This window comes from Capricornis sumatraensis, chromosome 6, assembly GCF_032405125.1.
Source record: "Capricornis sumatraensis isolate serow.1 chromosome 6, serow.2, whole genome shotgun sequence".
Classification (NCBI taxonomy): domain Eukaryota; kingdom Metazoa; phylum Chordata; class Mammalia; order Artiodactyla; family Bovidae; genus Capricornis; species Capricornis sumatraensis.
Window position 1 is genome coordinate 46,096,574 of NC_091074.1, and position 25,394 is coordinate 46,121,967.

Sequence of the window (25,394 nt, forward strand, 5' to 3'; positions counted from 1 at the left end):
ACCACCGGACCACCAGGGAACTCCTCAGAGACCTAACTTGAAATTGAAACTCCGATTCATAAGGGCTGTGGCTTTCTGTAAAGTAGATTCTCATGGTGATCATGGCTTTCTCACCTACATCAGGTTTTTATTTTTTCTTTTTAATACTGAAATGAAATAGAGAAAGTAAACTTTCTTTTTAAGCTCCAAAAGTATTAAAATTCTTTATAAACTTTACCATGATATATAACACATATATTATATATAATCCATCCAATCATCTTATTTTTCATATGATCTGTTTGTTAACTCTATCCTGCAATATTTTATGAGAGGGGTGAAAAAGAGACTACACTTAATCATAAGTACATGATGATGACTATACAAATTTTAACTTAGTTTTAAAAGTCAAACACATTGGCATATTCTTGAAGGTAAGTATTTTATCTTCCTGAAATTACCTCATCAAATTATTCATCCCTCTTCTATCTCTAAGAATTCTCGCCTACCTTTGAACCAAGGCATTGTTCAAACAGAGACTAACCTTGATTCTTGCCTTTCCCAGACTCATGACATTCATAAATATTCTGGGGAGGAAAGCCTTAAATATTCTGGGGGTAAAAGTACCTTCAGGATATTTAAATACTCTCATCATCACACAATTCCAAATGAAACTCTTCCCTTTCAGTCTCTAAACACCGCTCCTATTTCTGGTCTCTTTTTAGTGCACCTTCATCCACTTGCTTTTTAAAAAAGATACTTCTTATCTTTCAATATACACAAGTGGGAGAATGTTTTTTCCATTGTAGTTTTTAAATAGTCTGATCATTTGGCATCATACGCCTAGGAATTTCCTTTCCTCTTCCTCATCTTCAACTATAATTGGCTAATGAACCTCTAAAGTTACACTGTAATCTCACTTGTATATATTAATATTTACCTCACTATATGAGGCACTATAAGATGTCAGGCAATGAAAATAGACTGTACAGTTTCACAGATCTTTAGGTTTTTAAAATATCAAATTACTTCTCACAACAGGGCAGATATTTAACATACAAGGACATGGACACTATACACATTTAATGAATCCAATGTTTTTTATTACCATAATTACCTCTTTTTTAACATACGCATATATACCAGCATAGCAACATTCAGAAGCTCTGAGTCTCATGTTGAAAGCCACAGTTTGCTGTAGAAACAAAAAGAGTAGGGCAAAGGAAAGATCCCTTGGTGCAAATGCATCAAAGTTTGCGAAACCTGTGAAAATGTTATCAGCATAAGACTCCTTTCTTTCCCAACTGTATTCTCAACAAGAACAAAAGAAGAGCTAAAAGAGTAACGGCAGTTCTCACAGCAAGGTCTAGGAGATACATAGCACAATTCCATGTGGTCTGTACAGTCAAAAATACTTGCACAATAACAGAACATGTTATTTGCATGTGTCACCCTGATGATTTTTTTAATGGTGACACAGGAGCAATGAAGGGTAAAACTGTTGGTGGCTTAGCCTGAGTTAAGGCAGGGGCTCCAATGCAGTCATGATATACTTGATTATCTCAAATTTGCAGTTGAGAGTGAGAAGTTCTCATAACAATGTCTTGATGAAGAAAAAAATATATCTATCAATTTTATTAAATTTGTGATAAAATGGGATGTATGCATAAAGTACTTCTGCTGTATAATGTAGTTCAATGGTTATCATGGGAAAAGGAAATGGACAAATAATTGAATCACACACTGAATGACCTGCCTTTTTCATGAAATACCATTTTTACTTGAACAAATGATTAACAGACAAACTATGGTAATTCAGATTTCGGTATCTGGAAGAATTTTCATGAAAGTGAACAAAGAAAGCTGTCAATTTAATTTGAAAAAAAAAAAAAAAAACTACTGACAGTATTTTTTGACAATGGTGAAATTAAAGCTTCTAAGTCAAAATTATAACTTCCAAAAATGTGTATCCACTTATGTGAGCTAGACAACTTCCCAATAATTAAAGCTATTTCTTATGGAATTGATGGTAATGATAACATATACTTTTTTATAGTATAAAAATACCTATATGACACATATCTTTGTTTACCAATATATGACATTACAAAATCACAGACATGTAGAAGAGCCAAAGTGCAAGAGAGATCAATAAATTTTCAGTTTAAAAGAGAACAAAAGGATCACTGATGGGATTCAGATTGCATGTTGCAACTAGTCTTTAAAAAGCCACCTTGTGTCAAATTTTGTGTAGTGTCAAAGAATACACATATTAAAATGGTGGGCAGTCCTAAGATGGCAGAGGAATAGGACAGGGAGACCAGTTTTTCCCCCACAAATTCATTGAAAGACCATTTGAACGCTGAGCAAATACCACAAAACAACTTCTGAATGCTTGCGGAGGACACCAGGCACCCAGAAAGGCAGCCCATTGTCTTCGAAAGAAGGTACGACAAAATATAAAAGATAAAAAGAGAGACAAAAGAGTTAGGGATGGAGACCCTTCCCAGGGAGGGAGTCCTAAAAGAGAAGTTTCCAAACATCAGGAAACCCTCTCACCGGCAGGTCTGTGGGGAGTTTTGGAATCTCAGAGGGCAACATAACTGGGAGGAAAAAATAAATAAATAAAACCCACAGATTACACACTTAACTGCAACTCCCAGCAGAGAAGTAGCCCAGACACTCGCATCCACCACCAGCAAGCAGGGACTGAACAGGAAGGCGCAGGCTGCATGCTTAGGGTAAGGACCGGGCCTGAATGCCCTGAGGGCCATCTGAGGGAGCTAACCTGAGACAGCAACCCAAACCATGGGAATGCCAGAGAGAGAAAGAAAAAAAACAGGAAAGAGAGAGAGAGTACTTTCCTGCAAAAAACTCTAACCTAAGGCACTGCCAAGCCCACTCAAAGAACAAAGGACTGTGCAAATACCAGAGGAGAGCTGCTGCTGCTGCTAAGGTCACTATAGTTGTGTCCAACTCTGTGCGACCCCACAGAGGAGAGCTAGCCGGCAGCAGACTGGCTCATCTCCTGCCAGAGGCAGGGAGACAGGCAGGTGACAGCCAGAGCCAGAAGGCAAGGGGCATTCTCTACCAAACTGCAAGCAAGCTCCCAGTTGCTAACCAAGTCTTCCTGGGATCCTGGATGGTTGACATCCACCAGGAGAGTCACATCCAGAGATCAGCTTCCCAGAGGAGCACACAGCACACCTGAGACGGCACTCCTGCTGCGCACCCAGGAAACTGAGTGGCTGGGACAGGGGAGGTGATAAGACGCACCGCCCCACCTGGGGAGAGTGCGCTCCCCAAGCACCTGATCCACCTGAGCTGGTTGGACCTGGGAAGGACACAAAACACAGGCCCAACCGAGTCTGTACCATTGTGGAGTACCTAAAAACCTGAACGGCTTAGAAATGGGAAGTGCACGCAACCCAGGGCCCGCCTTAGACAGTTCCCCTGCAGAGCAACCTGGAGCTTGAGCAGTGTAGACCAAGAAAGCACACATGCCTTGAGCCAGGGCAAACCCAGTGTGGCCCACGAACTGTGAGCACTCCCTACACACGCCAGTGATATTTGTTTGCAGTGTTCCTCCCTCCCTGCAGCACAATTGAAAAGTCAGCCTAAATAAATGACCACCTTCACCCCCATATGGAGAAATATACCATGTTCATGGATCAGAAGAATCAATATAGTGAAAACAAGTATACTACCCAAAGCAATCTATAGATTCAATGCAATCCCTATCAAGCTACCAACGGTATTTTTCAGAGACCTAGAACATATAATTTCACAATTTGTATGGAAATACAAAAAAACTTCAAATAGCCAAAGCAATCTTGAGAAAGAAGAATGGAACTAGAGGAATCAACCTGCCTGACTTCAGGCTATACTACAAAGCAACAGTCATCAAGACAGCATGGTACTGGCATAAAGACAGAAATATAGATCAACAGAACAAATCACAAAGCCCAGAGATAAATCCATGCACCTATGGACACCTTATCTTTGACAAAGGAGGCAAGAACAAATAAAAAAATTTTTAAATGGTACTAAAATACTGTATTCCTTCTAACCATGTATCTCTGGGAAGTTGGACTTTTTTCAGTATACTTCAACCAGAACAGAGAGGCCTAATAGACTGAATGCAAAAGTAGACATGATAATCCAATTTTCATTAAACTCAATGTTAAAGAGCTCTGCAAAAAATGTAAAACAATGCCATTTTTTTCTTTATTTTTATGGTTTGGGAAAAGTATTATTTTTTATGAAAACAAATGCTTATGCACTTATTATTGCTACTTTAAATTTTCCCATGTTTTAACTTTCAGCAAATAAGTACCATCAAGACAAACCTATAGGGAGGGAAAGGGGTTGGGGTTGGGAAAGAAGGGAAGGGGAAGGGAGGGGAGGACGTTACAGAAAGGAAAGGAGCTGAAACCCTTTTTGGGGTCCTCAAAATGTTTGTAAGCATAAGTTGTCCTGAGAAAAAGACTGAGAATCACTGAAGAATATATGTGCATTTTCACCCAAAAGTACTAGTATCACAGTCATTGTTGAGCAATACAGCACTAATAAAGCTGGTGTAGACTGTGTTCTCACAGTCAAGCAAGAATGTCATAAACTACTTTCCTCAACTAACGAGTAACACTAAACCAAAAACAAAACAACCAATACTGCAAGGCCTTTTCTCCCTTTTCTTTCATTAAGGTCTGCAAGGTTTGCCAGCTACAGCAGGGAAAAAAAATTCTATGCCAACAATGCTTGGTTATCTTTTTTCTTGATGAGCCTCTTACCTAACAGCAGAAATCTAGATTCCTAGACTACTATTTTTTACAGAAGCACGCCCATTACTCTGTAGCAAGTACAGCAGAATTAAGAAAATCATGCCCCTAAACACAGAGCAGCTCCTTAAATCTATATGAGCTCTTCTAAATTCACAGAAGCAGGTTACAATACAGCTCTGGACACCATGTTGTCAGGAATGTTCTGAATATAGAAACATTAGCTGAAAACACTGCTATCAGACAAGCTGCACCTTCAATAGTTGCTTTGAAAGTTTTCAATCACTACATCACCAAAAAAACAATCAGTTGTTTTATTCTACAGAATTTGCCTGCCTACAGAGCAAGCACCAAACTCCTGGAACATACGCACAATATACCAAACCTGTTGGTTTTCACTATTAAAAATATGCTTATACCTAGGAAACCAAGCTTTGCCTCCAACTTTGAATATTTCTGAAGTAGAAAAGCTCTTGGAAAAGGGCAGTGGGAATAGATATGCATATAGAATCCAACAAGAGAGCTCAAGGAGAAATAAAAGTTAAACCACGGTATCTGATCTATACACGTGACAGCTGGGTACTGAAAGGTCAACCACAACTTGTGCCTCTATAGTTACTTGCAGATAAATCACAGTAAGGAGCCCCTCACGGGCAGCCTGCTTACAGCTTCCCTCAATCTTCCAATGTGTTTTAAATACTTCTCCAAAATGATCCTCTCCCTGCTTACTATTTAGATCATACTCATTGTGATACTGTGATATAAAAAGAAACACATATTCAGTCTTTGTCCTGGTTTCTGGCATACTGCTTCTAAAACCCTTGGAATATTCTGAATGATATGGGTAAGAGGAACATCACTGTTTAAAATACCTGGTCTTAGTCCCTAGTTCCTGACACAAGAGCTTCTAAGACCTTTGGAAACTCAGAACTGAAAAGTGTCTTCTATCTGCTAAAGAGATAACAGGAGGCACCTAGATAGTTTCAGGATGAAGGCTCGTCACCAGAAAGACCAATGCATAACTACAGAGTCAATTCATGACTACAGCATTAGCACTTTAGCCTCACATCAAGGGAGGGGCTGGAGACTCAGTCAATCACCAATAGACCCTGATGGAATCAATCACGTAAACATTACGAGGCATCCACAAAAACCCTAAAACAGGGTTTAGACAGAGTCCAGGGTCAATGTACCTGCAGAGGGAACACAAGTTCTGCAGACACCTACCCACTTTCTACCTTGCCCTGTTCATCCCTTCTTTTTGGCTGTTTTCCTGACTTCTATGAGCCACTCTAGAAAATTATCAAACCTGAGGAGGGAGTTGTAGGAAGCCCCCAGACTTTATAGCCTATTGGTCAGGTGTAAGGACTTGCAATTGGCATCTGAAGTGGGGACAACCCATGAGACTAGACTGAATCCTTAATCTGTGAGGTAACTCTGAATCTGCTAACTCTGAGTCATTAGTGTCAGAAAGAAATTAAATTAAATTGTAGGACATCCACCTGATAGCTAGTGAATTGCTTGGTTTGGGAAAAGTAAGCCACATCTTTGCTGTCAGAAGTATTCTCACTTGCAGGATCCACCCTCTCCTCAAGACCATGAAAATTCTATTTTTCTAAAGATCAATCAGTCTCAAGGGATAAGTAAAAATGTCCTGTCCATATGTAACTATGAAGTCTGAAAGTCATCAGTACATCCCATGCTGACCCAGAGACTCCACAGCAGTAACAAAGGTGCATGTGTGCTAAGTTGCTTCAGTCTTGTCTGACTCTGTGTGACCTGATGGATTGTAGCCCGCCAGGCTACAATTCTTCTCCACGCAAGAATACTAGAGTGGGCTGCCATGATCTTCTTCTAGGGATCTTCCTGACTCAGGGATTGAACCCGCATCTCTTATCTCCTGCATTGGCAGGTGGGTTCTTTACCACTAGTACCACCTGGGAAGCCCAACAAAGGTACTACAAGGGAAATATTCAATTCTGCAGAGCATATGAAGAGGAGGAGCAGGTTCCCAGAAAGTTGGGAGCTCAGGGAATTTCCGAAAACTTTCTGGTGGGACTTTCCTGGTGGTCCAGTGGTTTAAAATCCACCTTCCAATTCAGAGGACATGAGTTTGATCTTTGGTTGGGGAACTAAGATCCCACATGCCACTAGGCAAGGAAGCCCATGCTCCACAACTGCTGAGCCCATACACTCTAGAACCTGTGATCCACCACAAGAGAAGCCACCGCATTCTCACCAACTGGAGGAAACCTGCACACCACAATGAAGCCCCAGTGCAGCAAAAAAAAACCAAAAAGCAAAACACAACTGATTCTGAAAAGAAAGTCAGGCTTGCTGCAATGTGCTTTAGGATCTTACAATGTTCAAAGGAGCTTCTTAAGATTGCTACTTATGCTAATCTGAAGGCATAGCCCACTGTTTGGACAGCAACTTTCTCCTTCAATTAATAAAACTGCCCAAAGGGCAGTGAAGGCCCAACTAAGAAGTGACTTCAGGGATTACTATAGACGTACACTTTAAAGTTTAATGACTAAGTGTTCATTTCTTTTACTTTCTATATAAAGCACTTTACACTGCTTATCATATAAAAGTATCATAAGTAAGTTTTTTAAAAGCTTATGTAAGATTGAAACTATAAAATATTTTAAGATATCAGTGTAAGTGATCACAAAATTAAATCTATTGCTAATATCGTACAGTTAAACGAAGTAATAAATTAGAAAAGAAATGTAATAAAGGCTCTGACTTTGTGGGCTACAACAGTTGATATTCAACTATTCTCAGTTAAGCCTGGCTACAAGAGTAGCTGTCTGATCCAAAAAATTAAAGTAAATTAACACAGTGTTTCACTCATGTAATATATGCGGTCTTAATGTTTGGTTTTAAGTCTAAACCTCAATTTTTTCATCTGCAATATATGAGCTACCAGCAGTACAGCAGCTGTTCATCAGTAAGCGAGATGTAGGGCTTCCATAGATTATAGTTCCTTTCCTTCTAGGTCTCCAGAAAATTTCTGCAAAGATCACCCAGTAAATTACTTAAAATGTATGCCTAAAAACTTAACTTTTGACATGACAAGACAGGTTAGAACAGAAAGAGCCAATCTAGACACACACCCAGTTATCTTTTATATAAAAACATTTCAAGATTTATCCTTTCAGGAGAAAAAAAAAGGCTTTATTCTCCCATTCTGTCAAAAACATCACTGAGTAAATTTATGATAATAAAAAAGATTAATGCCTTTTACAAGAGTATTCAAAAGAAAGTGCTCATTTAAAAATATGTAAATAAAATTATGGCATGACCATATTATGCCAGCATTGAAAAGGTGCTTTTGAAGAACAGTAATGGATATGATATAATGTGAATATATACACTATAACATATAATATTAAGCGATATAAATATTACATTAACAGATGAAAACTCAGCAAACAAAACTGAATACTGGGGATGATGTCAGTTCTGTAACAAATATGTTTAAAAATCTGGAATAAAGTAAAAGGAAGACAAGTTTTTACAGTTATAAAAATATGCAGTTTTTAAAGTTGAAAAAATAATGTAGTTAAAAAATATTAGGTAGGTCCTACAAACCCAGAGAAACCTTAGCTTAAAAGCAGACATATGTTGGATTTACTCTCTCCACAGTACAGTCTTTCTGAACAACTTTTGCTTAGTAAGTGCAAGTGGAGTTCTCAGCAGAAAAACATTTGGGCCACTGTGGAAAGGCCAGGACTTGCTGACAGGACCCAGCAGATGGGAAAAGCCATTGACACTGCTCCAGCAAATTTCCCTCTATGAGTCCCCACAATGATTCTGCTGCTGGGGTTTTGCTCCAATGATGGGTTTTGGCTCATATAGCACTATTCTCTGCTATGAAGAGCAAGACAGCATCTGTTATCTTTCAGGTACTTGAGCAAAATCTCAGTCCTGGGAGGCATTATATACAGTTTCAGATGTCCTGGAGGAAATTGAGGGAGAAAAGGGTGAGAGGAGAGGAACCAGGCATGAATGAGCCAAGAAATTCAAAGTTGGAAACTATTGCTCCATACAAACTATTGTAAAATCTGAGTGCAAACCATATTCGATGATTTTATGAATTTCTAAACTTCAAAGGTTTCTGAAGTTGTGTTCAAAAGTACAAAATAGAAAAAAAGTGACAAGTCTTTTAGGTCTAATTTTACTGGGAAGAGATGACATTATGGGAAATTTAATTCTGTATTATGGTACCAGAAAAATGCTAATGTAATCCTGGATAACAGAGAATTCCACTGTTTAAGGCCTAAAGCACTTAAATGAGGAGACACAGTTTTACTCTTTGTACATACCGTTACAATAACTAAGATGTAAAATCATTTCAAAAGGATACATCCCAACCCATTCAATATACTACTTTAAACAGCCATAATATTCCAAAGCACACTCCTTCAAAACTCCTAATACACAAAAGTATTCTGATACTTACAGCACACTTTTCAATCTTGAAAATACTTGTCAATGATACTTAGTGTACCCCTGGGGAGAACTTTTTCAAGAACTTTGGCGTTACTTAAATTCTGAAAGAACACTAGTTCATATTTCATATATGCATATATTCTCACAACACAGGTGGATAACAAGGATCACTGTGAATGATCAACTCCATCAATAAAGAAGGCTGGTTCCTATCAGAAAAATTTATATGTGTTTACTTCAACTTCTTTTATGAGTACTGGGGCTATTATTGGAGGGTTGCTAGTGTGATAATGTAGCAAGAGTGGAACTTTGGGAATCAAGCAGAATTTACAGCCTGTTTTCTACCAATTGCCAGCCTTGTGACCTTATGAAGTGAATTAGTGTCTCTGAGCTTCAGTTTCCTCATCAGAAAAAATGACAACTCTACCTATCTTAAATAATTATAAATAATAATTGCTAATAATGTACATAATAGAAAGCAGCATACTCAACTGTCATATTACGGTGAGGATGTTGTTGTTCAGTCGCTCAGTCGTGTCCAACTCTTGGCAGTTCCATGGACTGCAGCATCCCAGGCTTCCCTGTCCTTTACCATCTCCTGGAGCTTGCTCATGTTCACTGAGTCAGTGATGCCATCCAACCATCTCATCCTACGTTGTCCCCTTTTTCTCCTGCCTTCAATCTTTCCCAACATCAGGGTCTTTTCTAATGAGTTGGCTCTTCACATCAGGTGACCAAAGTATTAGTTTCAGCTTCAGCTTGTGTCCTTCCAATGAATATTCAGGACTGATCTTCTTTAGGATGGACTGGTTGGATCTCCTTGCAGTCCAAGGGACTCTCAAGAGTCTTCTCCAACACCACAATTCAAAAGCATCAGTTCTTCGGTGCTCAGCCTTCTTTATGGCCCAACTCTCACATCTATACATGACTACTGGAAAAACCATAGCTTTGACTATATGGACCTTTGTTGACAGAATAATGTCTCTGCTTTTTAATGTGCTGTCCAGGTGTGTCATAGCTTTTCTTCCAAGGAGGAAGCATCTTTTAATTTCATGGCTGCAGTCACCATCTGCAGTGATTTTGGAGCCCAAGAAAATAAAAGTCTCTCATTGTTTCCTGTTTCCTCATCTATTTGCCATGAGATGATGGGACTGGATGCCATGATCTCAGTTCTTTGAATGCTGAGTTTTAAACCAGCTTTTTCAACTCTCCTCTTTCACCTTCATCAAGAGGCTTTTTAGTTCCTCTTTGTTTTCTGCCATAAGGGTGGTGTCATCTGCATATCTGAGGTTATTGATATTTTGAAAACTCCTTTAAAGAAAGCTCACATATCTTTGTGAAACTAGCAGCCAACGTGGCACCAAAAAGAATTTATCCCGAGCAGCAAATAAAAGATAGGTGAAAGACAGCATGTGAAACTCATTGTGTACTGGGCAATACGACAGATGCTAGAGATAAGAAACAAAAATAAACAGTGCTTTGCCTTCAAGGAGTTCAAAACTTCCCACGGGTAAAAGAACTGGTTTCTTAAACTATTTCATTAACAACACCTCTATTAGAAACTTTTAAAATGGCCAAAACAAAATCACTAAGCAAAGAACAACTAGCATATGTTGCAGTTTACCTGCCAATACATAAAGAAAATTTAGAAATTAGAAAGTTTCTCTTAGCTAAAAGCCAACATCGGTCATCTATATTAAGCACAGCAGAATCCTTGGACATTTTAACCCAAGAACTAACAGGGTATCACCTGGCAGATCACACAAAACAGTCGCTAAGAAGACAGAGGACTTTGTGCAGAGCAGCCACAATGCCAGAAACTAGAGTAACAGGGCGTGGGCCACACAAGAGGATGTTTGGAAACAAGAAGAGGACAAGGCGGAGCGTTCACTCTGCAGTTCAATGTCCAAAGCCACCAGCTTTTGGTTCTTCCTGCTGCTCCTCAAATATGCCACACTAACTGCCTTCCTCGGGGCCTCTGTACTCACTGTTCTCTCCCAAGAAGATTCTCACCCCAGATCCTGGGTTAATTCACTTAAAGTCATTATAAAGTATCTTTCCTCAAGAAAAGACCTTAAGAACCATAGAAATAGATGAGTAATACTCAAAATGTTCATATATCATCACAAACCTTTTTGCCTTTGGTTTCTACTTTTCTATCAGCAAAACAAAAAACTCTACACTTTTCAATCTTGAGAATGTTTACCCGTAACAAAACCAAACCAAACCTCAACGTAAAACAATGCAACATCAGTGTAGACTTAAGAGATCCATATGATATGTACTTAGAAAAAAGCCACCTCATCATTTCCCTAAAGCTGGAAACACAGAACCAGAAAAAAGAAAATGAATAAAACAATGCCATATAGAATTTAAATGATGATAAAGTGAGCCACTTTCTAACAACTGACTGGGAGCCTTACACATATTACTTAACAACCCTCTCAGCAGTGAAAACTCTTTTTTCTAAAATCCATGACAATGGTCCCCAAATGTCAGCCTGCAGAACTGACAGCCCAGAACTAAGTTTTTAATTGGGACAAAACAAAGCAAATGAAAATCATAAGTAATTACAAAATTAAATTTTTAAAGCTACATTAATTTTGTAAACATGCTTATTCTCAATATTCATAGTTTCATAACCAAACTAAAGATGAAACTAAAAATGCAGAAAATGTGGAACAAAATACAAGGTAATTCAATGGCCTGTATCATTAAGACATCATTGTCTCCAAGGAAAGGGGGTGTACAAGTTTAAACTTGTACTTGTGTACAAGTTTAAGAAAACATAAAGTTATATATGAAGATACATGAAAATCAAATATCAGCAATTTCATACATTTCAACCTAATACAATAACTCATTTTTCTAAAGAAGGGAATGAAACATACTATCAAAGGCTGTTCCTAAGATATTTTCTACAAGACTTTAAGAGTAACAAGGCACACATGAATTTAAATAAATTAGCCTTGACTATCATTTTACAATACTAATGCTGTCAGCACTTACAGACATCTGATCATAAGACTTCAATAACAACCATTAGTTTCAAGATTGACTCACAGAAGTACAGAAAGCAACCATGTAACATAAGTTAAAAAGCCAGCATGGTTTTGTCTAAATCACTAGCATGATAAGGGCAAGGTGTTTTTTATTTTTATTCCCTATAGTGCAGAAAAAGTCAGGGCTCTTCAGACTCCAGTGGAATTCACTAACAGAGAAATCAAGTAATACAGAGAATGCCCATATATTATACAGCTGAGTGCTAGATAAAATATCCATTAAATCTGAGTGCCAACAATATCTACTGTTTTATGTCCCCATAATGCAGAAAACACTGGCTGTGACCTAGCAACAAACATCCCAAAACAACCTGCTTAAAAATCTGCTGAAGTTGCTGTTTTCTTGCTTAAACAGACAGAAATATAACTATGCTTATTATGAAAGTATAGCATTACCTCAAGCTAATAAGAACTGATGGAACAAAGAAGAGATCTTTATGTACAAATTAGTAACATTTAGAGTATGACATGCAACAATCATACAACAGCATTTGTTTTTCAAAACTGGCACAGAAAACGATTTCTTTTTACAGAGCGGAAACTCTGTTGGTAAGGAATACTCTTACACTGCACTATTTTGCTTTTCCATGAAAGCACAGCATGAAACAAGGGGACTATACAGTATCCTCCCCATATTTTATATATATATGTTAGAATGCTGGACCTTATAGATGACTTAAAATATTATGTTGGTTTCTTCCTATTATATTTTGATAGAATTAAAGAACTTTACAGTTTGAGTGAAACTCTGGGATCACTAATCTAACGATTTCATCATATACATATAAGAGTAGACATATGATGAGCCTTATACATGACTTAGTTCTCCATGGTCATACAGTCAGTAACTGCCAGAAAGACTAGAAAGCAGAGCTCAGATTGCTAACCATAAACAAAGTCAGGTATTATCTGCCAAAGCAAACAAATTAACATTTTTGCTATTAAAAATAATTTTAATTTAATCTGATACTTTAAATAACATTTTTTAAATGTGAATCAATAAAAAAAAATCATTATATTTGGTCAATATATCCACTTAAATCTTTGAAATAAAATTTTTTTAACAAAATGAAGATTGGCAAACTTGTACTGGGGGTTTCCCTGTGGCACAGTCAGTAAAGAATCTGGCTGCAAGGCAGGATACTGCCTGCAAGGCAGGAGATGCGGGTTCAATCCCTGGGTCAGCAAGATTCTCTGGAGGAGGAAATGGCAACCCACTTCAGTATTCTTGCCTAGGAAGTCCCACAAACAAAGGAGCCTGGTGGGCTACAGTCCATGGGGTCCCAAGAGTCAGACACAACTTAGTGACTAAGCCACCACCAAACCTATACTAATGCTCTTATAAAGCAGGGAGCTACAGCATGCCAGGGGCAGAAGGACATAATCTTCTTTTAAAATATCTGTCTGCCAAAGAGAAAGCATAACAGCCAATTCTAAATAATGTTCCTTATTTGACAGATAATTGCAAAGCACCCAAAAGCTAGCTTTTGCACCAACAGTACTAACAGTTACTGTATGACACAGTGTGAAGTTCATAAAATATCCAGGAAATATCAGGATACCCCAGAAAAAGATAAAAATCTCTAATAAAGTGAAAACATGTTCTTGGGAAAACATGTTGAGGACCAATTTATCATTCAATTGCATTATAAACACAAGTGTTTTCACAAAATGAGTGTGAAACCAAAAAACATTTGAGGAAGTAATCAGATTTTGTCAGATGTGAGTTCCTGAGATTTTCCTTACTTAAATGTACTTAAATGTACACACTTTATTCTTCACAATAACTGAAAATCTAGGTTAAATGTGTTACTTTATGGTCAAACATCAAGAATAATCTCTAATTAATGCAGCAGTTTCCACCTCTTCCAACTCTGTATTTAAATATTTAATCCATTACAAAATGAATTATAATATTAACATAGACAGACTGTCCAAAAAAATAAATTGCTGTAACACTGCCTGAAATACACTTTTAATCTAACCCTCAAGGCATGCAGACAATACAGAGATAGGGATCAGGGTCTAAGCTGTTTTTAATTTCAAAAAGATCCTTAACAGCTCCTTACAGTACCGAACTTGCTGAACTGATGATTTAGGAAGAGCAATCCAGACAGTTCAGATTAGAGAAATTCAGAGCCACAACCAGGGTTTTAATCTGAATCTTGTCAGTATTCAGATGTGTAGGTGGGGTCACCTCTGCACTGGGTAAACACAGTATAGATGGGTATCTGCATCTTTCAATCTTTCTGTATAAAATTACAATTGAAGAATTACAAATAAAAATTTGATCCAAAGGTGATGAGCTCAAGGTATCACCATGTTACTTCAGGATATTTGAAATGTCAAAAATCCATTCATGTACCTGTAGGTTAAAAGCCCTAATTACTCAAAGCCAAGGCTCATTTTTTACACAAAAGGAAATTGAGGCCAGAGAGAAGACTTGACAGAAGTTAAAAAACTTCTAAGGGACAAAGCCAGGGCTCCAGTCAGCATCTACTGTCTCTTAGTCAGCTAAACTCCTTCTCAGAGTGGGTTTAAAAGATTTTGTAATTGTTTCTGCTTTTGATGCTCTAGAGGCATAGAAGAAGAAGTGAAGTCACTCAATCATGTCCGACTCTTTGCGACCTCATGGACTGTAGCCTACAAGGCTCCTCTATCCATGGAATTTTCCAGGCAAGAGTACTGGAGTGGGTTGCCATTCTGATTGGCATAAGAGGCATAAATATGACAGCAGTCCTATGTTAAGGAGTGTTAGGGTACCTTTCTCTTATCCTATCCTCTTTCCCCACCCAGGCCAAGACCCAGGCAGCAGGATCTCTTGTCCTCTGCCTGGGGCAATGGTGAGTTTTGGTTTTTAGTTTTTCCCTAGCACACCCTTCACTAAGGGCTTAGGCTTTTAAGAGTTCAGTTTTATGTGTCTGGGGGATCCTATGAGGTCTTAGCTCTGACTTCCCAGCCTCCACTCTAGTCCTGGCATACTGCCCCCAAAGAGTGCAACATTCACTCTCTCCTACCCATCAGAATGGCCTTTCACCCTGAATCCCCTCCGGATTTCTCTCTTTTCTTGAAAGCTCAGACATCACCCTCCTCCTTCTCCTCCTAATCATATTACAATGAGGACAACAAACATCCATCATGTGCCAAACACATGAGCGCCTTACCCGAGTTCTTCTAACCTCCCAGGAGCTCCATGCGGGAAGTGCCGCTGTAATCCCTACTTGTAAGCACAGGTCCCGAAGCATGGAGGGTCACACAGTTAACCCAACACTAGAGTCGGTTGACTATGATCACAGACATGGAGACAAACAACCCTTCATGGGATTTTGCCTCTCCGTGCAAGTATAGAGGTTCAATTCAGTTCAGTTCAGTTCAGTCGCTCAGTCGTGTCTGACTCTTTGCAACCCCATGAATCGCAGCACGCCAGGCCTCCCTGTTCATCACCATCTCCCGGAGTTCACTCAGACTCACTTCCATCGAGTCCATGATGCCATTCAGCCATCTCATCCTCGGTCGTCCCCTTCTCCTCCTCCCCCCAATCCCTCCCAGCATCAGAGTCTTTTCCAATGAGTCAACTCTTCACATGAGGTGGCCAAAGTACTGTGCTTCAGCGTCAGCATCATTCCTTCCAAAGAAATCCCAGGGTTGATCTCCATCAGAATGGACTGGTTGGATCTCCTTGCAGTCCAAGGGACTCTCTAAGAGTCTTCTCCAACACTACAGTTCAAAAGCATCAATTCTTCGGTGCTCAGCCTTCTTCACAGTCCAACTCTCACATCCATACATGACCACAGGAAAAACCATAGCCTTGACTAGACGGACCTTAGTCGGCAAAGTAATGTCTCTGCTTTTGAATATGCTATCTAGGTTGGTCATAACTTCTTCCAAGGAGTAAGCATCTTTTAATTTCATGGCTGCAATCACCATCTGCAGTGATTTTGGAGACCCAAAAAATAAAGTCTGACACTGTTTCCACTGTTTCCCCATCTATTTCCCATGAAGTGATGGGACCAGATGCCAAAAATCTTCGTTTTCTGAATGTTGAGCTTTAAGCCAACTTTTTCGCTCTCCACTTTCACTTTCATCAAGAGGCTTTTAAGCTCCTCTTCACTTTCTGCCATCAGGGTGGTGTCATTTGCATATCTGAGGTTATTGATATTTCTCCCGGCAATCTTGATTCCAGCTTGTGTTTCTTCCAGCCCAGCGTTTCTCATGATGTACTCTGCATAGAAGTTAAATAAGCAGGGTGACAATATACAGCCTTGACGTACTCCTTTTCCTATTTGGAACCAGTCTGTTGTTCCATGTCCCGTTCTAACTGTTGCTTCCTGACCTGCATACAGATTTCTCAAGAGGCAGGTCAGGTGGTCTGGTATTCCCATCTATTTCAGAATTTTCCACAGTTTATTGTGATCCACACAGTCAAAGGCTTTGGCATAGTCAATAAAGCAGAAATAGATGTTTTTCTGGAACTCTCTTGCTTTTTCCATGATCCAGCGGATGTTGGCAATTTGATCTCTGGTTCTTCTGCCTTTTCTAAAACCAGCTTAAACATCAGGGAGTTCACGGTTCACGTATTGCTGAAGTCTGGCTTGGAGAATTTTGAGCATTACTTTACTAGCATGTGAGATGAATGCAACTGTGCGGTAGTTTGAGCATTCTTTGGCATTGCCTTTCTTTGGAATTGGAATGAAAACTGACCTTTTCCAGTTCTGTGGCCACTGCTGAGTTTTCCAAATTTGCTGGCATATTGAGTGCAGCACTTTCACAGCATCATCTTTCAGGATTTGAAACAGCTCAACTGGAATTCCATCACCTCCACTAGTGATGCTTCCTAAGGCACACTTGACTTCACTTTCCAAGATGTCTGGCTCTAGATGAGTGATCACATCATCATGAATATCTGGGTCGTGAAGATCTTTTTTGTACAGTTCTTCCATGTATTCTTGCCACCTCTTCTTAATATCTTCTGCTTCTGTTAGGTCCAGACCATTTCTGTCCTTTATCGAGCCCATCCTTGCATGAAATGTTCCCTTGGTATCTCTAATTTTCTAGACGGCCTAATTTATCAGTTGTTTCTCTGTGTTATATAACTGGTGAATTATCTGGTAATCCAGTTCATCACGTTCATATTCTGTCTCTTTAATATATATTTTTGCCCAAATATAAATGTGTTTACTATAAAAACTTGAAAAGTTATCAGCATACAAAAGAGAACTAAAATCACTAATAACAATCTTGTATATTTTCCTATAAACTTTCAACTTAACTTTCTAAATCTTCAGCAGAATCTCCATAGACAGCATGAGTATGTTAACTCAAATCACCACCAATAGACGTGGAGATTACTGCATCTGCCACGGCCACATTCATAAGCTTTCCTGGTATTTGTGAGCTTTGTCCTTTACAGTTGCTTTAGAAACAACATTAGCCTTATCACTTCACCAAGGGGATTATGTGCACAGTAAGTACAAAAGCAGTGAATATACTGTAAGTCAAAAGCAAAGAAAGTTGGAAACTTTATGTTGCAAAGTAGTTAGAAAAAAATTTAAGTGGAAAATAAACACATACATGATACCTGAAAATTGTAAATCAACTATACTTCAGTTTCTTTTTTAATGCATACATGTGTGCAGGAAGGGAACTTTAAAGACCAAACAAGGAACCATGAAGGGTAAGGCAGGGGGATGGATATTAATAAAATGCATGGTCAGAATATGGACGTCAATGTACAAAGTTTATTAGCCTAACATCAGTTTAGGAAAAGCCCTGAGTTTGTGTCAGCACAAAGGGTTGCTGATGAAAACTCTAGTCAGAAAAAGCATGTATGAGTGAAAAGGAATTGAATAAAAATGCCTTTAAACTGGGAATGAAATACACGTAAGTGCACACACACGCACATCTACATACACACTGGCTGAGATGCTAGCTAAGCAACTGTCCCAACAGGGTATCATTCCTCTGGGGGCCCTCAGGTCCCCAAAGCACTAACCACATCTAAATGCCATGTCAGCTTCATACTAACTTTGAGGACCTGACTGAATCAGGTTATGGTCCCAGCTAATTAAAACAGTATGTTTTTCTATCTACTTATATAGAGAATATTTCCTGGACAAGAATTTCGGTTTTCCTTTTAACATGACAGCACATATTACATCACAGTATTTCACAGTCTTTTATAATGGTTGATTTCAAGGTTACTAATCACCTGGGACTTCCTACTTTTGGACCCACAGGTGGGTTAAGCCACACACTCACCTTGGACCCAGAGTGCAGAGACAAGAGCAAAGGCGTGAGAGTGAGGAAACAGACACACAGACAAATAATGAAATACAATGTAAGGTGACAAGGCGTATGCTAGAGCTAAGTAAGCATAGATGGAATAGGACAGTAGAAGAGAAGTAAAAAATGAGGAAAAACTGCTCAGAAACACGTGAGAATGGTGCCAAGATGGAAAGGGCATCACAGGTAAAGCAACAGTTCAAGAAGTGCACGGAAGCATAAAGCAGCACCAGATACTCAGGAGGGGAAAAAAAAAAAAGTTATGTGAATGGATGGAAAAGAGGTTCCACACTGAATAGTGGAGGGAAACGAAGGCAGTAAGAAGTCGGTCGTGGATTATGAGCAGCCTTCAAGTCATTTATCCTGTATCGAAGCTGTAACATTAAGGGAAATGCGTGAGATTTGAGCTGGTGTCTTTAGCAACCCAAGAAAAACATCACTGTGGCAGATTTCTAAGCTGCCCTCCCAGCCCCATCCCCAGGGTCCATCCTCACTCTCAGCGTCTTCTGAGGCCAGGGTAGAGCACTGTTCTCAGAGCTCCCTGACTCACCTATGCTGGAGACACACACCCCTCTTCCTACAGACATTCAACCACAAAGCTCTGAGACCAGACTACAGGAATATACCATTATCAGTACTGTTATATCACAAGGGGAGAATGGGTACATATCCAGAATGTATCGAAACTAAACCTACCCAGCCAAGCACTTCTCTTTCAAGGCTGTTTCAATTCAACATTGTATAATTAGCTTAAAAAGCAGGAAAACACAGAGACTATCAATCCATGTTTCAGGATTACCTTGTGCAGCTGCCTGACTTAAGGAAAAAGGTAAAAGAAAAACAGTTAAAAGAAAACTAGAGACAGATTAGTAACTGCTTTTAAACTATAAATAATATATATGTGGTATACAGTTAAGATAATTTTTCACTACTCCCCTCAAAAAAAACAAAACTGAATACTAGTTTATGTAAAAATTTTACATTCTAAAACATCATTCCTTTCTTAGGTATCCCCCTCTGTTCAGGCCCTCATGTTTTTCTGCTAAGTATGGAAAAGCTTCTTCTAGGAAAGAAGAGGATGAGAGTCAGGAAATCCTTGCTGATCCTAGTAATTACTGGATCTGCCACCAATTAGGATGATTTCTTCAGTTCCAGGCCATTTGAGTATCAAAGAACCACTGCCCTGTCTTTTGAAAGGTGCAGCTGAGAGGGGACTCATCTCTCAGCTGCCCATAAGCTCCCAGAGGTGCTGGGTCAGTATCCTTCCCCTCTGTTGCTTTTCTGGAGTCAAATGCCAGCCCCAAAGAAGGGTTCACTCACCAACAAGGAACACTGCTGTTCGGAGATGCAATTTCTCAGATGCTCCAATCTAGATCTACTCATGCTCCTGCCTGGCATACATACCTACTTCTGTAAGAGGAGTGCAGAAAGAGTCCAGTAGTTAGGGTAGGAAATTTCCAAAAGAGGCTAGATTTATAGTTGTGTGCTCCCAATGAGCACTCATCCCACTCTTCATCACTTTCTAATAATGACACTCCCAGTTGTACAAGACACAAAGGGAGATGGCTAAGGGAAAAACATTCAAGTTTCCAAAAAATAATTTGCCCCAGAACACAGAATACTCTCCATTCTCAATTTAGAAGCTTGTAAAAAATCTTCACTATAATTCTCTGATTTTTCCTTTCAATTCTCAGAAATCCCCAGAGGACCCAGGAGTTCTTAACATATAAAAATAGAGGGTGAAACTGCTGCAAAAGCTGCAATCACCAGTGTATCAGCAAGATATTTAACCTCAGACCTTTGAGATCTCCCTGTTAAACCAATCCAGTTAGAAATTTTGCAAGCTATAGTGATCAAAATCAGAACTGCTTTCCAAGGAGAAACTCTGGACGAATTTATGATGATCCACATGGAAATAAACTTTCCAGGACGATAAAGAAATAGGAGAAGGCAGTTTTCCTTATGTATCAGGACAGGACATTCCCTTCCAAGAAGCTCTGCTGTTGCTATAGGCTATAATGGGGAAAGGTCATGAAAATTGATGAGTAATGCACAGTGAATATTAATTACTTTATACAGAACAATTTTTTATTTTGACAAAAAAGAGAAAATGGTTTGTGTTGGATACAATAAAGTTGGAGAAATAAAAACTGAACATGATGACATATGGAACTAAAGGCAAACGTGTTTAATTACTTTTATTGTTCAAGGCGGAATTCCATCCTGAACTGGTGTTATAGACACTGCTACCATCATTATCTGATCCCTACACTGATGAACTTTTTTTTCCTAACTAAACATGAGGCATAAAAGAAAACAGTGAATAAATGGGAAAGGAAATCTGCTAAGGATATGTACTCTGATAAACTGGATTTAAACTAGATGGAAGTCTGAACCCAAGATTCATGTTATTCCCTTGACAGCATCCCTACAGACAAGTACCTTAATTAACAGTTTCTACCAGTAAAGGATAACATCTCAAAGAAGGGCTTTTTACAGAACACCTGCTTCAACTGATTCTTTTAGAGATGAAAAAAAAAAATACACCTTATGAAGCTATGAGACATTGGAAGGAATAAACAGTTGGTCAGTGGTCTGACTGAAGAAAAAGAAAAAAAATTTTTGGAAAAAGAGAGAAAGAGAGGCAAAGAGGGCAACCAGGTAAACCACACAGACAAATGTTACATCTAAGAATAGCAGCTGGTTGTAAATAAAATGATTTCATGCCAAGCCTCATTCACATAGTCAAAGAGGAAGGGTGTTCCATGACACAGCGGGTGTAACAGGATGCAGAAGTCCTGCATGTAGTTTCTGACTCAGATGATGTGGATAAATTTAAAGGAGTCAAGTTAAAATCAGACGCAATACAAAGCATGTTAATTCCATGATATGATAGTCTGAGAGAAAGGACGTCAACTTCTTCTGGAGGGTCTTAAGACAAATGTCAGAAACAACCAATTTACCCATCAAATAAAAAAGGAAGACTTTAACACTGCTTGATTACGTGAAACAAGTGCGTATCCCTAAAATCTAAGTTCTAAATAAACTGTGTGTCACTCAGGATCTCCTTAAGGTATGTATTTGCCACTTGGTCAGATTTCTTCTCTACCAGGCAGTTTTTTTTTTTTTTTTTTTAAAAAAGTCTGTTACAACAAACTGACAGAATAAATTCTGAATATTATACAGTTTACATGGAATAAATACTGAAAAACATCCAAGCTCACCTTCATCACTCGTTGCCTGCTGCTTCACCAGGGTCATTGGAGATCTCGCCGGAGGCTTACTAAGTGGGTGGCGCCAACTTTTAGCAGTTTTGGTTTCACCTTCTGTTCTCTGGTTACAGAACATGCATAGGGGAAAAATATTCACCATCAAAGACTTGTTTTAAAACAAAAAACTATCATTACAATGACTTACCACAAATAAATTATAAAGAACTCTTGTACTTATTTTACCACCTGAGAAATTAAGGTTTTCAAAGAAATTTAAATGGCAAAATCAACAGAAATAGGAGCCATTCTGTTAGTAATTTTACTGCCAGAGGAATCACTGAACTATCCTTCCATTTCATATTAAAGCACTATCTGTAGTGCAGGGTACTCTTTGCAAACCTATAATAAACTCAGATGTTAGAGAGTTTTCAAAAGTCCTTCAAAGATAATCTGAATTTAGGATTACATATTCATAACAATCCAGGACCATGGCATTTGGTCACATGTAACTGTACAGCAGGCTATTTTGCTTTCTGTCTTCAGGAGGCAATACAGCCACAGTAAACCTATCCTCTTTCTTCCACTGGAAAAAGAGTCCTCACTTCTCTGAGGACCAAACAGGAAATCAAACGCTGTTGTTGTTTAATATGGCACATAACTGTCATCCTGAAACCACTAACATTCTATGTAAAATCTTTTGTCATGAGCTGCCTAGACTACAGTTTTCTTTCAAAGGTAGAGGAAAAAGTCATTTGCATCCTGACATCTTTCAGAGAGACTCTGTTTACAAGCTTTCTCATCCATACAATCAAAAAAAAAGAAAAAAAAGTGGCAGAGTTGCTAGTTAAAGAAAGAGTTCAAATCCAGTGTGTTTGCATCGGTGATTCATGTAAAAGAAAGGAGTCTCATAAATTTCCCTAAAGGGAAAAATTTCCCTAAAAGGAAATGGGTTGCCATTTCCTTTTCCAGGGGATCTTCCTGACCCAGGGATCAAACCAGCATCTCCTGCTTGCCAGGCGGATTCTTTTACCGCTGAGACACTGTGGAAGCCCATAAATATCAGGTTCTATTAAGTAAATATGCAGTAATAATAATAATTTTTTTAAAAAAAGCATGGCAAAGAATAGAAAGAGATGGGGAGGAGGTAATTTTATGTGGGATCATCAGAGAAGGCTTTTCTGATGTGAAGACATCTGAGTGGAGTCTCGAGAGCAATGACACTTAGCCCTCTGGGAGAGGAGCATCTTGGACAGCAGGAATAGTGTGTCATGTGTGAACATGTTTGGTTCCCTTAATGCTTCCTGAGAAGGATGACTGAAGCTGACTGCTATCAGCAAACACACAGTATTACACTCAAAACTAAGAAACACTGGCCACACTACACAAAAATGAACCATGCCTCTGTGGCTTAGAAGGACTTAGAAGTCTGACAAAATGGGATAAGAAGAGAACACCACACAGCTGTTTCTGACAAGTGCAAACCAAGTCCTCAGCCCTCAACAACAGCACTTGCCTTCCTGGCCAGTCAGACTTGGCTCAGTGAAATGATAAAGATGAAGGTGAACAGAAAAGTTATTTTCAGTTCCATTCTAGTTTAAAGAATCAGACCAAATAAAAACAGGCATTTGACTTATTCACCAGTCCTGAATCCCAGTATCTGTCCAGCTACAAATAATCCCTAAGTGAAACTAAGTTGTAAATTTTGTTTACTGCTATGTGAATACTATGTTCGAATTTCTTAGCTACCTTTTCAAATAAATTAGATCATAACTTTCTGTTTCTCAGGTGTTTCTGAGAAATATTTTATACTTCAGTAGGACAATCATAGATAGAAAAATGGTAAAAAGTTATTGGGGGAAATTAGGAAATTATTTCGGAGAAGGGAATGGCACCCCACTCCAGTACTCTTGCCTGAAAAATCCCATGGATGGAGGAGCCTGGAAGGCTGCAATCCATGGGGTCGCTGAGGGTCGGACACGACTGAGCGACTTCACTTTCACTTTTCAATTTCATGCACTGGAGAAGGAAATGGCAACCCACTCCAGTGTTCTTGCCTGGAGAATCCCAGGGACGGGGGAGCCTGGTGGCCTGCCATCTCTGGGGTCGCACGGAGTCGGACACGACAAAGCAACTTAGCAGCAGCAGCAGCAGCAGGAAATTATCTACATTTTATTGGACATTTTAAAACTACTTATAAATAGGGCATTCCAAATTGATGTCTTTATTTACTCTCTCTTGCTACTCGAAGATACAAAAGATTTCTTCTGAGCTAAAATGAGCAGGAGCAATCCAGAACTGGGTCTGTTCAGCGGCAGCCAGCACAATTTATCAGCTCAAACATTTGAGGCTTCGCTTATTCATCCACCCGAACTCCTTTACCAAGCTGTTCAGGTCAAAAGAGGTTACTAAATTATGACAATAACAACACGCAATTGTAGCTTGGCTGATATACTCACAATCAGTTTATGCTGAAAGCATATGGTATTAACATCATACAAGAACATAGGAGAAACAGGGACGCCTTCTGCAAAGGGTTAGAATGAGGAAGTTGGAAATCAAGAGGGATCTTGAGTTTTCCAAGTGGCAGAAGGCCTGGTTCCAGCATGGGTAGAGACAGAAGGTTCAGCCTGGTCCTAGATTCAGAGTCCATGCGGCTAGAGTCAGGAAAAAGCATAACCAGAAGAGCCCTAATGTTAAAATAGAGGTTGAGAGAAGCCTAGGACCCAGAGGTATTAAGCTCTGGCAGAAAGAGGTGAGAGTCTTGAAGGTGAATTATTTCCAGTCTGGCTAATATTGCAGGTGACAGAACCATTCTATGTCTTGACTATATCAATGTCAGTATCACTGTGCTATCCTATCCTAGTTTTCCAAGGAGGTTCTACTGGGGGAAACTGGGTATATTAGATCTTGCTACACTACTTCTTACCACTGTATATAAATCTACAAAGATCTCAAAACAAAGAGTTTAATGTTCGAAAAACTAAAAAAGAAAGAAAATTAAACTCCAACACGTGGCCAAAAGTTCCATGTTCTCTGAATTATCACCAGGTTAGCCAGAGCTCACAGAAAGCTTACCTCCCAGTCACTGAAGGAAATAGATTAAGACCTATAAATGTGAGATGCTATTTCTCCCCTACAGTAAGATTTCCATGCATAGCATGCTGTTTTCAGAAAGAGCCTTGACAACACAATATATATGGTAAAAATTGACACTGTCACATACACTGGGGACTTTGAAGCCATTTCTCTGGCCACTGGGAACCGCTGGGACTTCCCCAGGTTCAAGGCCACTCCCACGGCTTTCCACATCACTCTCTTCTCCCTCAGTCAAAGCACTGCTACTCTCTGCCACAGAGGAGTATGACTCAGGTGACTTTGGCCATGGAAGCTTGCGTGGCTCTGATTCCTCGGATGTGACTTGGCCACTAAATATGGACTCGTCAGCCTCACTGGGATTTGAAGGTGGAACTGCAGAACAAGTATGGTCAGCCTCAGCTTTGATCTTCTCTGTTACAGATGTGTTTAGGCAGATGTTTCCTAAGGAGTAAAACAAAAGCCTGTTAATAAATGTTACAATATATTATTGCTAAGGATTGTTAAACTGTTCTCAACTAAATGTCTAT

The 25,394-nt window shown here is 39.1% G+C and overlaps 1 protein-coding gene across 1 annotated transcript in view; it reads right to left on the reverse strand.

The window, feature by feature from the left end:
- KDM4C (lysine demethylase 4C) overlaps window positions 1-25,394 on the reverse strand; it is a 400,505-nt gene that overhangs the window by 159,596 nt on the left and 215,515 nt on the right. The window contains exons 11-12 of the mRNA XM_068973756.1: window positions 24,995-25,308; window positions 21,784-21,892 (exon numbers count right to left, since the gene is read on the reverse strand). Of these exons, the coding sequence (XP_068829857.1) occupies window positions 21,784-21,892; window positions 24,995-25,308 (423 nt within the window). The remainder of the gene's footprint in view (window positions 1-21,783; window positions 21,893-24,994; window positions 25,309-25,394) is intronic.